At 51.7% G+C, this 15170-nt stretch overlaps 1 protein-coding gene across 1 annotated transcript; it reads left to right on the forward strand.

The window, feature by feature from the left end:
* Positions 1-2249: 2249 nt before the first annotated feature.
* LOC133357206 (growth hormone secretagogue receptor type 1-like) lies at positions 2250-13892 on the forward strand. The gene is made up of 3 exons (XM_061575036.1): positions 2250-2883; positions 2920-3141; positions 13384-13892. The coding sequence occupies exons 1-3, from the start codon at positions 2250-2252 to the stop codon at positions 13746-13748; spliced, it is 1221 nt and encodes a 406-aa protein (XP_061431020.1). The 3' UTR covers positions 13749-13892.
* Positions 13893-15170: the final 1278 nt, after the last annotated feature.

Raw genomic sequence — 15170 nt, forward strand, 5'->3', positions numbered from 1 at the left:
CAGGACTTTTGGTTCGGTACGCGCTGTGATCCGAATGAATATAGTCTAGTTTTAATCAAGCACGTTACTTTTTCGCGTGCGGAACAAAAATTATATTCTCGTGCTTTTAGTCGAATCAGATTGACTTCCAAAGGCCTAACGTTGTGCTAGTTAATTCTGATATACGTTACAGCCAGTTAAATTGGCATGCTGGTAACTTGCAGCAACGTAAACCAATGTTCAACTGCTACCACAACTTTCAATTTCGATTTAAAGCTTTCGTGACGGCAGGGATTCATCTTCTTGGTTCTTTCGGTAAAGTCACGTAGAATGGAAATAATAAAATAATAAAAAATAAAACATTATAAAATAATTCTCACGACGTTTCGGCCACAACGCAAGTAGCCATCCTCAGGTGAAGAACAGGTCTGTAGCGCTGAGACGCTGCTGCCCGCACGTTGATGAATCACCGTAATCCTGACAACCGTGAAGGCTGTCCCCTCCCCACCACCACCAACCACCACCACCACTCCTCCTCCCCGATCCACACCTCCAACCGAGTGTATCGCTCCCTCCTCCCTCCCCCACTCACTCTCTCTCTCTCGGCGAACAGAGCGGCGACCAGACGACTCCTCGGCTGAAGTGAAACCCGAGGCGCGCTTGCTCGGCGCAGGATCATTGCGGTGGTGGTGATGATGATGATGATTATGGTGGTGGTGATTGAGGTGATGATGATGATGAAAACTCTCGGGGCGATATGAGCGTTGTGCTTTCCGCTTATGCAGCCAGACTGATTGATCTGTGTGTGTGTGTGTGTGAAAGATTCAAATAGAGAGATAGAGAGAGAGAATTTCTCTTCGGAGCGAATACATCTTTCGCCTTTTACTAAAAAAAAAAGAGAGAGCGAGCGAGCGAGCGATGTCCACTTTTCATTTCGATTTGCATTTATCAGCGCGTCTAAATTGCAAAAGCGTCGTCTTAAGACATCGCGTGAAAACAGCGCGGACCGTGTACACCACGGAGGGACGAGGGGCGATGTTCGTCTGTGTGCACCGCATAGGGTGCTGGTGTTTGTGTTAGCGAGAAAATACGAAGGTCAGCGTGCAGGCGACGGGACAGCTTCCCTTGACTCGAACAGCGCGCGGTAAGACGCCAGCACTGATGTCTCTGCGTGGTGGTCGTGGTGTAATTCTTCAATATCTCGTACATCAGCCTTGGCGTTTGTCGTTAGTCGATTGCCGCAGCTGTTAGTAATCATTAAGGACGCGAGAGAGAGAGGAGAGAGAAGGACCGATACGGGGGGACAGACAGCGAACGAAAGACTCGGCAACACAATAAACTCCAGCAGCAGCCTCTTCATGATCATCTTTATCATAATCTTGATCATCATCAAAACACAGCAGCAGCATCATCATCTTCATCAAATTCCAGCAGCAACAGCATCATCATCATCTTCATCAACCCCTAGTAGTAGCAACAGCAGCAACATCTTCATCATCATCTTCATCATCATCTTCATCATCATCATCAAAACACAGCAGCAGCAGCATCATCATCATTTTCATCAAAGCAGCAGCATCATCATCTTCATCAAAACACAGCAACAGCATTATCATCATCTTCATTAAAAACACAGCAGCAGCATCATCACCTTAATCAAAACAGCATCATCATCATCTTCATCAAAACACCGCAGCAGCAACATCATCATCATCTTCATCAAAACAGCAGCAGCAGCATCATCTTCATCAAAACAGCATTAACATCATCTCCATCAAATAACCGCAGCAGCAACATCACGATCATCATCTTCATCAAAACAGCAGCAATATATTCTTCATCAAAACAGCAGCAACATCATCATCTTCATAAAAACGGAAGCAGCATCATCTTCTTAATCATAACAGCAACAGCAACATCTTCATCAAAACGGCAGCAACATCATCTTCATCAAAACACCGCAGCAGCAATATATTCTTCATCAAAACAGCAGCAACATCTTCTTCATCAAAACAGAAACAGCAGCAACATCATCATCAAAACAGCAGCACCATCATCATCTTCATCAAAACAGCATCAACATCATCATCTTCATCATCTTCATCAAAACGGCAGCAGCAACAACATCATCTTCATCAAAACAGCATCAACATCATCTTCATCAAAACGGCAGAGGCAACAACATCATTTTCATTAAAACAGCAGCAGCAGCAACATCTCCATCTTCTTAATCAAAACAGCAGCAACATCTTCATCAAAACGGCAGCAGCATGGAGCTTCCACTCAACGGCACGGCCGACAACGGCACGAGAGACCCGCGCCAATTCACGGACCTCTACGAATTCTCGAACGACGACACCGACGATGCCGCCGACGCCGCCGACGACTCCGCGGCGACCCAGCACGGCACCTTCCCCGGGGCCCTCTTCCCGGTACCCGTCCTCAGCGCCATCACGGTCGCGTGCCTGCTGCTCTTCGCCGTCGGTGTCGCCGGCAACGTGCTCACCATCCTGGTGGTGACGCGCTTCAAGGCGATGCGCACGACGACCAACCTCTACCTGTCCAGCATGGCGCTGTCCGACATCTGCATCTTCCTGTGCATGCCCTTCGACCTGTTCCGCATTTGGCAGTTCGTGCCGTGGATCTTCGGCGATCTCATCTGCAAGTGGTTCCAGTACGCGAGCGAGTGCTGCACCTACGCGACCATCCTGCACATCACCGCGCTCAGCGTTGAGCGCTACCTCGCCGTGTGCTTTCCGCTCAAAGCCAAGGTGCTCATCACGAAGCGAAGGGTCGCGAGGGTCATATGGCTCCTGTGGAGCGTGGCCGCTCTGAGCGCGGGCCCCGTGTTCGCCGTCGTGGGCGTGGAGTACGAAAACACCACCGGGATGGACGGCGGTGACGGTGACGGTGGTGGTGGACTCAGAGACGATGTCTCAGCCGTGTGCCGACAGACGCGTTACGCAGAGACGTCGGGCCTCCTCTACGCGATGGTGTGGGTGTCCACCATCTACTTCTTCATGCCCGTGCTGTGTCTCAGCGTTCTCTACTCGCTCATCGGCAGGGAGCTGGGACGCAGGAAACGCGGCCGCAGGCGTGCCGCTCGCGGAGTCAGCATGGCCACGCGGGACTCATCCCATCGGCAGACCGTCAAGATGCTGGGTAAATGATTCCGTAGTAATAAGAATGATGACTGTTATTATTATGATTAACTTGGACACGTAGTAGTAGTAGTAGGCTTTCACGAGCAATATCACCCGCAATTCAGGGGTTTTTGTTGGGTTGTATCGCGTAAATTATATAAATGTGTGTCGTTAAACCCGCTACCACCCGACACGGCCAATTGGTAAGGTTTGTCACGTAAACAGAACGTGGCCAATTCTCCACAAATCTGGCTGTCGCCTGATGAAGCTAGTTGTAATTACTGGCGAAACGTCATACTCGGATTGTGAATGTTGTGGCTTTGCTCTCTAACACACCGGTGTGCTGTACTAGTACACTACACTATACACTACACTACTCTACACTATACACTACACACGAATGCTGTACTAGTGACGAATTAGCACGTTCTGTTTACGTGACAACCCTTACTAGTTGTCTGTGTCGGGTGGGTTTTAACGACACACATTTATGCATTTACGCGATCCAACCCAGAAAAAACCCCTGTATTGCGGATTATTATTCACATTTAAAAGGCGCAAATCATCCAGGGATTTCAGCGCGCCGTGCACGAAGATAGGAGATTTAAATAAGTGCAGAGGAGTCCACTGGTCACGCATGGCAAGTGTGAGCCTGCGGGTGAATCATGTGGAGTCTTTCGAGAAGAGCTCACCCTGTGCGAGTGTGCCTTGCCTGCCTTGCCTGTCTGGTGGGAGGGGATTTCGTAGTCTCGGTGCCAGCGGATGCATATGCTCGAGTCTAGTTCTGGGCACATGGAGCGGATGTGAAGCCACTGATATTGGTAGGAACCTCCTGGTTACACCAGCCCACAGGGGATTATTGTGTCCGTCCGTCCGTCGTGCATCCAAAAATGGGAGGGGTGGGGCTGGATGGAGAGGGGAGGGTGGGGAGGGGCTGGGTGGGGAGGGGAGGGTGGGCAGGGGCTGGGTGGGGAGGGTGGGGCTCGGTGGGGGGTGGGAGGGGTGAGGCTGGGTGGGGAGGGGCTGGGAGGGGAGGGTTGGGAGGGGCTGGGTGGGGAGGGGATGGTAGGCAGAAGCTGGGTGGGGAGGGTGGGGCGGGGTGGGGGGTGGGAGGGGTGGGGCTGGGTGGGGAGGGGTGGGGCTGGGTGGGGGCTGGGTGGGGAGGGGCTGGTTACCCCGTGGTGCCCTTATAAAACTCAACGTTTAACCTACTCACGCCGGCTTGTGCCCGCCCTCACAGTCGGGCATTTTTGCGGAATACACCACGCCGCCGTTGACCCTGACCATTGACCGAGCAACCCAACGTTCCTACCAGCTCCCTCCGCAGGAATGTGTTCTATAAAGGTTTTGTATTCCCCGCACGAGTAGATAGATTAATAGAACCCGTCGAAGCTCTGCAGCGGAAAAATAATTTAGAAGAAGAATTATAATGTAGTTTTATACAGCGGCGTTCGTGCTAATTGCTGTCCCACAGCGCTGTAAATAAGAGCCAGCAGCTGTCATCGTATCCGCGATCTTCTCACGACCCTCAGCTACTGGGAGCAATGAACGTAATCTGTTCATTTTTTATGCATGAATAGTACAATGGTGAGATAATACGCGTGGTGAAGTTTTTTATGCATATAATCGAGGAGATAAAGAATATTCTCGCGAAATAATTACTTTAATAGGTACAGCAATTGAAGACGTTTAAGCGATTATCAGTGAACCGCGGTCAGCCTTTTGTATTCATTCGTGCACAACTTTTACTGGTAGGAACCTCCTGGTTACACCAGCCCACAGGGGATTATTGTGTCCGTCCGTTCGTCCGTCGTGCATCCAAAAATGGGAGGGGTGAGGCTGGGTGGGGAGCGGAGGGTGGGGAGGGGCTGGGTGGGGAGGGAGGGTGGGGTTGGGTGGGGAGGGGAGGGTGGGGCTGGGTGGGGAGGGCTGGGTGGGGAGGGGCTGGGTGGGGAGGGAGGGTGGGGCTGGGTGGGGAGGGGCTGGGTGGGGAGGGGCTGGGTGGGGAGGGGAGGGTGGGGCTGAGTGGAGAGGGGAGGGTGGGGAGGGGCTGGGTGGGGAGGGAGGGTGGGGTTGGGTGGGGAGGGGAGGGTGGGGCTGGGTGGGGAGGGGCTGGGTGGGGAGGGGCTGGGCGGGGCTGGGTGGGGAGGGGCTGGGTGGTGAGGATGGGGCTGGGTGGGGGTTGGGAGGGTGGGGCTGGGTGGGTGGGGAGGATGGGGCTGGGTGGGGGGTGGGAAGGGTGGGGCTGGGTAGGGAGGGAGGGGCTGGGTGGGGAGGGTGGGGAGGGGCTGGGTGGTGAGGGTGGGGCTTTGTGGGAGGGTGGGGCTAGGTGGGGTGGGGCTGGGTGGGGAGGGGCTGGTCACCCCGTGGTGCCCTTATAAAACTCAACGTTTAACCTACTCACGCCGGCTTGTGCCCGCCCTCACAGTCGGGCATATTTGCGGAATACACCACGCCGCCGTTGACCCTGCAGGCCATTGACCGAGCAACCCAACAACGTTCCTACCAGCTCCCTCCGCAAGAGGAATGTGTTTTAGTGTCGCTATCTGGTAGCATTTATTTATGTATTTATGATAATAGATAGAGGTCGTCTGGCTTGACCACCGGAATGAGAAATTGTAGCTGTTCATTTGCATCTCCGTCAACGAAAGAAGATTATTGTTTTAAATGCCTTCTGAATTTCCTCTTGACGCCGGTTCAACTCAACTCAATGTTTACGTCTTTGCACGGAAAAATTCCGTGTAGCCAGGCATAACCTGATGTCTCTACGGCTGTCATTTCTCACTGGGACGCTGGTGGAGGCTGTCGGGTCTAACGTTGGATCACAGCCAAAAAACGTGCACTGCACCTATTCCGTCTGCGTGGGATAGAGTGTTTCCCCCTCGCACAAACGCGCGGGGTTTTTCTCCTGGCGCTCCGTTTTTCTCCCACGCGTAAAACGCTCACACCCGCTACAAGACATCCGTGAAAGATGCCGGACATCTGTTTGAAAAAAAAAGCTTCATAGCTCATCGGATTCCTCCAGTATGAATACATATTCTGATTCCGAATTAGCTGATAACACCTTAATAGATAGAGGACCGCAGAGCACGGCCAACTGTTGGCGCTAGCTCATCTCGTGGTTGCCTTCGCGCTGATCTGTGGTTCCTCGCGAGTCAAACGCTGCGATGCGCGTTCCAAGTTCAAGTTATTATCGTGATTCCGATAATTATCATTATTCTTCTCGCACATTAACGCCACACTCGCCGTCGCCGCCGACGTGAACCGCGGACGGCGATGGAACTGGGGGTCACCGGGTTCGTAACCCTCACACTCCAGCATCCCCTCCAGCCGCGGTGAATATTATAATATGATGTCGCCGCGTTTATTGCAAAGAGTCGGAGAGAGAAGAGCGATAAACACCCTCCGTAGCGAGGCTCTCCGGCTCATCGTCCCCCTCCTCCTCCTCCGTCCATAAACGGCGCTGTGCACGCAGAGTGCAGCTGGATGAGTAATTTTGTTCCATGGAGGGGTGGGTGGAAGGGAGGGGGGCTGACTCAGTCCATCGCCCCTCTCGGGAGGACCACTTTCATAGCGAAATCAACAGTTGTCACATCAACAGTTGGTTGTCGCACGCATGGAAATGCTTATCCGCCACCCCCGCCAGAGGAATGTGGAATTTCCACCACTGGCTGCCAGCTCTCGGCGAGAACTTTCCTCGTACGGGAAGCAGTCCCCCCTCACTATGAGATCTCTTTTACCAGTGGCAAAATATAGTAGTAGGTTTTTACCCTTTTAAACTGGTACAAAACTGACACCTTTATTCAAGGCATCATGTTTGCAATGACCACAACACAAGTAGTCAAAAAAGCAAACAAAAAGAAGCAACTCTGATAATGATAATAATATGCACTGTCCTTGAAGTTGATTGGTCCACACCCGAGACGGCTTTCTTTAGAGCCTCGTCCCCATTGGTGTTGGACCAGATGACACCAGAAGGCGTACAACTCAAACACAGTGCAATATCCTTAGCCTCCTGCGGGTTCATCTCTAAAAGCATCGCCTCCTCTTCCCTCCCCTCGCCCCTCCACTCCTTCCCGTCCCGTCCCTCCCCTCCAACCCCTCCAGCTACCCCCCTCTCAGCACCCCGTGCTGCTCATCTCGTCCCTCGACAACCTTTGCACCTCGCCCCCTGCCACCCGAAGTCGTTCCGCTCTATATGAATGCACGTGAGATTTAACAAGGCCAGGGCAACACCTTCAATTCAGCAGTGGATCGAACAAGGTCTGTAAAAAGATTTTTAAAAACTAAAAATACACGAGGATATGTTGGGGGGGGGGGGGCAGCAGCTCCTTGTATGACGTACACGATCTTTGAAGGCTGAGTCGACCTAGACGAGTCTCGGGACCGGTTCGGATAATTGCCTCTGTTGAAAGCGTGCAGTGGGCCGGGTTATCAAACTATTAACTATAAATTAGTTATACTGGTAGGAACCTCCTGGTTATACCAGCCCACAGGGGATTATTGTGTCCGTCGTGTATGGAGGGGCTGGGTGGAGAGGGAGGGGCTGGGTGGGGAGGGTGGGGCTGGGTGGGGGTGGGAGGGGTGGGGCTGGGTGGGGAGGGGCTGGGTGGGGGGTGGGACGGGTGGGGCTGGGTGGGGAGGGGCTGGTCACCCCGTGGTGCCCTTATAAAACTCAACGTTTAACCTACTCACGCCGGCTTGTGCCCGCCCTCACAGTCGGGCATATTTGCGGAATACACCACGCCGCCGTTGACCCTGGCCATTGACCGAGTAACCCAACGTTCCTACCAGCTCCCTCCGCAGGAATGTGTTTTATTTTCCCAGGTAAGGCCCATGAGCATTATGGCTTCTTTTTTCAAAAGATACCACGCTATGACCAACGATAGCTCAACGACAGCGGCTTATCATCACCACGTGTGTATATTTATCATCATCACGTGTGTACATTTATAGCAGCCAAATACTCTAAACAGCGTGTTGATTCTAAGTGTGGAGGGGAAAACCAGAGGACCCGGAGGTAGTTAACATCTCCTCGCCACCGTGATGATGATGAGAAAAAAAGAGACACGAAAACTCTAAATATACAGCAGCAGGCGTCAGGGTATGGATTGAACCCACGACCTCTTGTACACCAGGCGAGGTAGTTAACATCTCCTAGCCACCGTGATGATGATGAGAGAGAGACTCGTAAACTCGAACGCCCATGCCCCTTTGATCCTCTTGAGGTTACTAACACTTTTTATTTATTTTTTACAATAATGTCTAATAGTGTATTGTATTACATTGCTCTGTTTTTAGTTTTTTTACCTTTTCCTGTTTCATTGTATGTAACGGCAGAGATTAGGGATTAATAAAGTACAACCATAACCACAATCATATAAACGGAAATATATTTTATATATTATAATTACTGCTTTGACCACCTCAATGTGAAATTGTCGTCGCCGCCTCTGCCATGGACATCAGCGGTCGTACGAAATAACTGCGATCTCAGCTGCCTCTCCTCCTAAACCAGGCGGGTTGGCAAATTAGCAGGCTGGAGTGCGAGAGACGTATTTTTTAAGAAATCGATATGGCGCGCAGTTCAGTGCATCAAAGTAAACAAAGTGTTTCAGAATCACAATCTTTATTGATCCTCGATAAAATCCGATGAGCTATGAAGCTCCTCTTCACAGATATTTTATATTATTTTATTACTTCCCTTCTACGTGACTTTTACCGAAAGAACCAAGAATATAGATGTTTTGGTGGTGACGGTAATGACGGTGATGATGATGATGCTCCGTTGAAAGTGGTGCACAAGCAACAGCACAGCTCTGCGCGTGGCCTTGACAAAAATATACAGTTAGCCGACGTTTCGGGCAACGGCCCTTCTTCATAGCAGTTGAATGTCCTTTAGGCAGGCGATTGCTCTCTGAGCATGTGCTCCGTTGCTTCAAGGCCATGCACGGCGTCACTGACGACTGGGTCGAGCGTGTCAGCCAATCAGAGTCCGCGTACTGTCAATCCACTGCTGGATGAGGGTCTGCCCGCGCCGTGCGGATCGTGGTGGGGGCGGGCACGGGGGGGGGGGGTATTTAGTCATACTTCACCAAGCTGGTTTAACAAGTAGTAGGATTTATCGACCAATGTTATTCATAATAACGAGTGTTTGGGGTTAGGTCGCGTAAGTGGAAATGTATCGTAACCCTCCACGTATGTATGCGTGTTGAACTTCTTTCGCACCGTACGTAGCCAACCGTGCTAATCGGAGGTGCGTGGGAAGGACGACAATCTATGGGTCTCTGTGTGAGTCTATGGGTCTCTGTGTGACTCTATGGGTCTCTGAGTCTATGGGTCTCTGTGTGAGTATATGGGTCTCTGTGTGACTCTATGGATCTCTGTGTGAGTCTATGGGTCTCTGTGTGACTCTATGGGTCTCTGTGTGAGTCTATGGGTCTCTGTGTGACTCTATGGGTCTCTGAGTCTATGGGTCTCTGTGTGAGTCTCTGTGTCTCTGTGAGTCTATGGGTCTCTGTGTGAGTCTATGGGTCTCTGTGTGACTCTATGGATCTCTGTGTGAGTCTATGGGTCTCTGTGTGACTCTATGGGTCTCTGTGTGAGTCTATGGGTCTCTGAGTCTATGGGTCTCTGTGTGAGTCTCTGTGTCTCTGTGAGTCTATGGGTCTCTGTGTGAGTCTATGGGTCTCTGTGTGACTCTATGGATCTCTGTGTGAGTCTATGGGTCTCTGTGTGACTCTATGGGTCTCTGTGTGAGTCTATGGGTCTCTGTGTGACTCTATGGGTCTCTGAGTCTATGGGTCTCTGTGTGAGTCTCTGTGTCTCTGTGAGTCTATGGGTCTCTGTGTGAGTCTATGGGTCTCTGTGTGACTCTATGGATCTCTGTGTGAGTCTATGGGTCTCTGTGTGACTCTATGGGTCTCTGAGTGACTCTATGGGTCACCGTGTGACTCTATGGGTCTCTGTGTGACTCTATGGGTCACCGTGTGACTCTATGGGTCTCTGTGTGACTCTATGGGTCACCGTGTGACTCTATGGGTCTCTGTGTGACTCTATGGGTCACCGTGTGACTCTATGGGTCTCTGTGTGACTCTATGGGTCACCGTGTGACTCTATGGGTCTCTGTGTGACTCTATGGGTCACCGTGTGACTCTATGGGTCTCTGTGTGACTCTATGGGTCACCGTGTGACTATGGGTCTCTGTGTGACTCTATGGGTCACCGTGTGACTCTATGGGTCTCTGTGTGACTCTATGGGTCACCGTGTGACTCTATGGGTCTCTGTGTGACTCTATGGGTCACCGTGTGACTCTATGGGTCTCTGTGTGACTCTATGGTTCTCTGTGTGACTCTATGGGTCTCTGTGTGACTCTATGGGTCTCTGTGTGACTCTATGGGTCTCTGTGTGACTCTATGGGTCACCGTGTGACTCTATGGGTCACCGTGTGACTCTATGGGTCTCTGTGTGACTCTATGGGTCACCGTGTGACTCTATGGGTCTCTGTGTGACTCTATGGGTCTCTGTGTGACTCTATGGGTCTCTGTGTGACTCTATGGGTCTCTGTGTGACTCTATGGGTCACCGTGTGACTCTATGGGTCTCTGTGTGACTCTATGGGTCACCGTGTGACTCTATGGGTCTCTGTGTGACTCTATGGGTCTCTGTGTGACTCTATGGGTCTCTGTGTGACTCTATGGGTCTCTGTGTGACTCTATGGGTCACCGTGTGACTCTATGGGTCTCTGTGTGAGCTTCCGGGTCTCTGCGTGGGTCTGTGTATGCACGTTAAACTTCTTTCGCACCGTGCGTAACCAACCGCGCTAATCGGAGGTGCCTCTTCATTCCGCACCGAACGTTCTCCACTCCGACGTTGGGTTCGGGGTTTGCGCGCCACCACGGATTTACAACAACCGCCGAAATTTGGAAATGTTGGTGTCATGCCACCCCAAAAAAATGCATTTCAACAACAATAACAACAATAACAACAACAAAAATGGTATTTTATTTTTTCACGCGCGTCCAACCACCGCCTCTGCCCGGCACGGAGCGAGCAGACGTCGGTCGCTCTCGTGCTGACAACAACAACGACAACAACAACAACGACAACAACAACAACGACGACGACGAGTTTCGTCTGAGCGCTAATGATTACCCCGGGTCGTCACTCTACCCCGCAACAGCCGCATCAGCCACAACAGCAGCAACAGCTACAACAGCAGCAACAGCAGCTACAGCAGCAGCAACAACAGCAGCTACAACAGCAGCAACAGCAGCAACAACAGCAGCTACAGCAGCAGGCAGCCACAACAGCAGCAACAGTTACAACAACAGCAACAGCCGCATCAGCCACAACAGCAACAGCAGCTACAACAACAGCAACAGCAGCAGCAACAACAGCAGCTACAGCAGCAGGCAGCCACAACAGCAGCAACAGCTACAACAACAGTAGCAGCAACAGCAGCTACAACAACAGCAACAGCAGCAACAACAGCAGTCCAGAGACAGCAAACCTGTTGACGACAGCAGCAGGCAGCCCTACCGAGATGATGAATTAGCGCCTCTACGTAAGGGGGCCATTGCCCAAAAACGTCGCTTTAATTCTCGACTTTTATTAAATCTCCTCCCCCCTCCTACCCCCCCCCCCCCATGAAGGTCACGGTGTTATTGACGCACACGTGTGGAGAGGTGTGGGTTTTTGGTATTTTTTTGTGTTTTTTTTGTTTTGTGTATTTTGTGTTTTTATTTGTTTTTTTGTGTTTTTGTATTTTGCGTGTTTTTTGTGTGTGTTTTGTCTGTGTTTTTGAGTTTTTTGTGTTTTGTGTTTGGCGTGTTTTTTGTTTTTGTGTTTTGTTAGTTTTTTGTTTAGTTTTTAAACCACTGCTAAACCCAGCAACTGCAGCTGCATCACCAAATACATTTAGAATATTGGCGTCCGTTTCCCCCCACTTAAAATTTTCCCCCGGCCACAATCTCCAGCACCCTTTTGCGGCAGGGTTGGTGACAGTGGTGTCTGCTGGGGGCCTCGGCTCGTGAAGGACGCTGCTACTCGGCAGCGGTGAAGATGTTGTCGATAATCAATAATGATGATGGCGATGATGATGATGGCGATGATGATGATAATGACGGCAATGATGATGATGCTGATGACAACGATAATGATGGTAATGGCGTTCATTAAGATGGTAATGATAATGATGGCAATGACGGTGAAAATGATCTTCTTGGTTCTTTCGGTAAAGTCACGTAGAAGGGAAATAATAAAATAATAAAAATAAAACATAATAAAATTATTCTCACGACGTTTCGGCCACAACGCAAGCAGCCGTCCTCAGGTGAAGACCAGGTCTGTCGGAAAGACAGCGAAGGTGAAAATGATGTCGATAATTACGAATAATGATGGTGGCGATTATGATGATGATGGTGGTGATGATGATGATGACGATAATGATTCGATCGCAGCTCCTACCGCCCTCCCCCTAATGCGATTATGATGATGGTGATGATGATGATGGTGGTGATGATGATGATCCTATCGCCCTCCCCCTAATGCCATTATGATGATGGTGATGATGATGATGGTGGTGATGATGATGATCATATCGCCCTCCCCCTAATGCCATTATGATGATGGTGATGATGATGATGATCCTATCGCCCTCCCCCTAATGCGATTATGATGATGGTGATGATGATGGTGATGATGATGGTGGTGATGATGATGATCCTACCGCCCTCCCCCTAATGCGATTATGATGATGATGATGATGGTGGTGGTGATGGTGGTGATGATGATGATCCTATCGCCCTCCCCCTAATGCGATTATGATGATGGTGATGATGATGATGATGATCCTATCGCCCTCCCCCTAATGCGATTATGATGATGGTGATGATGATGATGGTGATGATGATGATGATCCTATCGCCCTCCCCCTAATGCGATTATGATGATGGTGATGATGATGGTGGTGATGATGATGATCCTATCGCCCTCCCCCTAATGCGATTATGATGATGGTGATGATGATGGTGATGATGATGGTGGTGATGATGATGATCCTATCGCCCTCCCCCTAATGCCATTATGATGATGGTGATGATGATGGTGGTGATGATGATGATCCTATCGCCCTCGCCCTAATGCGATTATGATAATGGTGATGAAGATGGTGATGATGATGATCATATCGCCCTCCCCCTAATAACGCGCGTGCGTGTGTCGCCCGCCGATGTGTCGCCTGCCGCTCATCGACACCGCAGCCGTCGTGGTGGTCGCCTTCGTCCTCTGCTGGCTGCCCTTCCACGTGGGTCGCTACCTCTTCACGAGCTCCTTCGACTCGGAGAGCAAACTGGTGCACCAAATCAGCCGCTACTTCAACCTGGCCGCGATGATCCTCTTCTACCTGAGCGCCGCCATCAACCCGCTGCTCTACAACGCGATGTCGCGCAAGTTCCGCACGGCCGCTGCGTGCCTCCTACGACGCGAGCTCTACCCCCGCTACTGGACCAACAACAACAGCAGCGCCAGCGCGCGGGACGAAAGCTCGCAGGCTGCTGCGGCTGCTGTGCACGCTCAGTGCGGCATCATCAACAACAACAACAGCAGCAGCACCACGTGCGTCTGAGACCCCCACGTTCGCAGTCGACGGGGGGTGCTGATGGATGGGTGCAGGGGAGATGTGTCACAGACACACACAGAGACCCAGAGACACACCCAGAGACCCAGAGACACACACAGAGACCCAGAGACACACCCAGAGACCCAGAGACACACACAGAGACCCAGAGACACACACAGAGACCCACAGACATACACACAGAGACCCAGAGACTCACACAGAGACCCACAGACACGCACAGAGACCCACAGACACACACATAGACCCACAGACACACAGAGACCCACAGACACACCCAGAGACCCAGAGACACACACAGAGACCCAGAGACACACACAGAGACCCACAGACATACACACAGAGACCCAGAGACTCACACAGAGACCCACAGACACACACAGAGACCCACAGACACACACATAGACCCACAGACACACAGAGACCCACAGACATACACAGAGACCCATAGACACACACAGAGACCCAGAGACACACACAGAGACCCACAGACACACACAGAGACCCACAGACACACAGAGACTCATAGACACACACAGAGACCCACAGACACACACAGAGACCCACAGACACACTGTGGGTCTCTGCGTATGTCTGTGGGTTTCTGAGCGTACCCGTGGCTCTCTCTGCCAGCCTGGGGGTCTTTCCGCGTGTCAAATACAAAAGCTCTAAGGGTGAACTGTTGATTCCGTCCGGCGCGCAGTCACAGGGCTCACAATGTTCACTCTCGTCACGTCGCGCTCCGGCCACATGTCCACCGCTGGGAAGGAAGCAAAGCAGATTTTATCAAGAAGCAGTCCGCCTGTGCTCGGTTACACAGCCTAACAACAACTACAACAACTACAACAACAACAACAACTACAACAACAACTACAGCAACAACAACTACAACAACTACAACAACAACTACAGCAACCGCGGTGGCTTCATCATCGACCGCTTGGGAACGATGACTCCTCTCGCGCTGCCGCGCACCTCTTCCCCAGGTGGGACAATTGACGATGACCCCCCCACTACCCCCCCCACTCCCCCCCCCCCCCCCACTACTCCCCTCACCACCACTACCCCCCCACCACGGTGTAGAGACTGCACGCACGCACAGATGGCCCACACGCAGAGCGAGCGCCAGCGCGACTTCGCGTCCCCCACCACCGCCCCACGCGCTGTCTCTCTCCCCGGCGGGATCAGTCGCGCGGCTCGCGAACTTGCACCCTGTTACGTGGACTTCACGTCACGTGGACGTCACGTGGCCTTCACGTCACGTGGACGTCACGTGGATTTCACATGGACGTCACGTGGCCTTCACGTCACGTGGACGTCACGTGGCCTTCACGTCACGTGGACGTCACGTGGACTTCACATGGACGTCACGTGGCCTTCACGTCACGTGGACGTCACGTGGACTTGACG

The sequence above is a fragment of the Lethenteron reissneri genome, chromosome 57 (assembly GCF_015708825.2).
Source record: "Lethenteron reissneri isolate LAM-NWPU_2019-01 chromosome 57, ASM1570882v1, whole genome shotgun sequence".
Taxonomy (NCBI): domain Eukaryota; kingdom Metazoa; phylum Chordata; class Hyperoartia; order Petromyzontiformes; family Petromyzontidae; genus Lethenteron; species Lethenteron reissneri.

Excerpts from the sequence above, each read along its gene's own strand:
- LOC133357206 (XM_061575036.1), top strand. The coding sequence starts at position 2,250 with ATGGAGCTTCCACTCAACGGCACGGCCGACAACGGCACGAGAGACCCG. Across the intron at positions 2,884-2,919 it reads CGGGATGGACGGCGGTGACG|CCGTGTGCCGACAGACGCGT; the intron begins GTGACGGTGGTG and ends ACGATGTCTCAG. Across the intron at positions 3,142-13,383 it reads GCAGACCGTCAAGATGCTGG|CCGTCGTGGTGGTCGCCTTC; the intron begins GTAAATGATTCC and ends TCGACACCGCAG.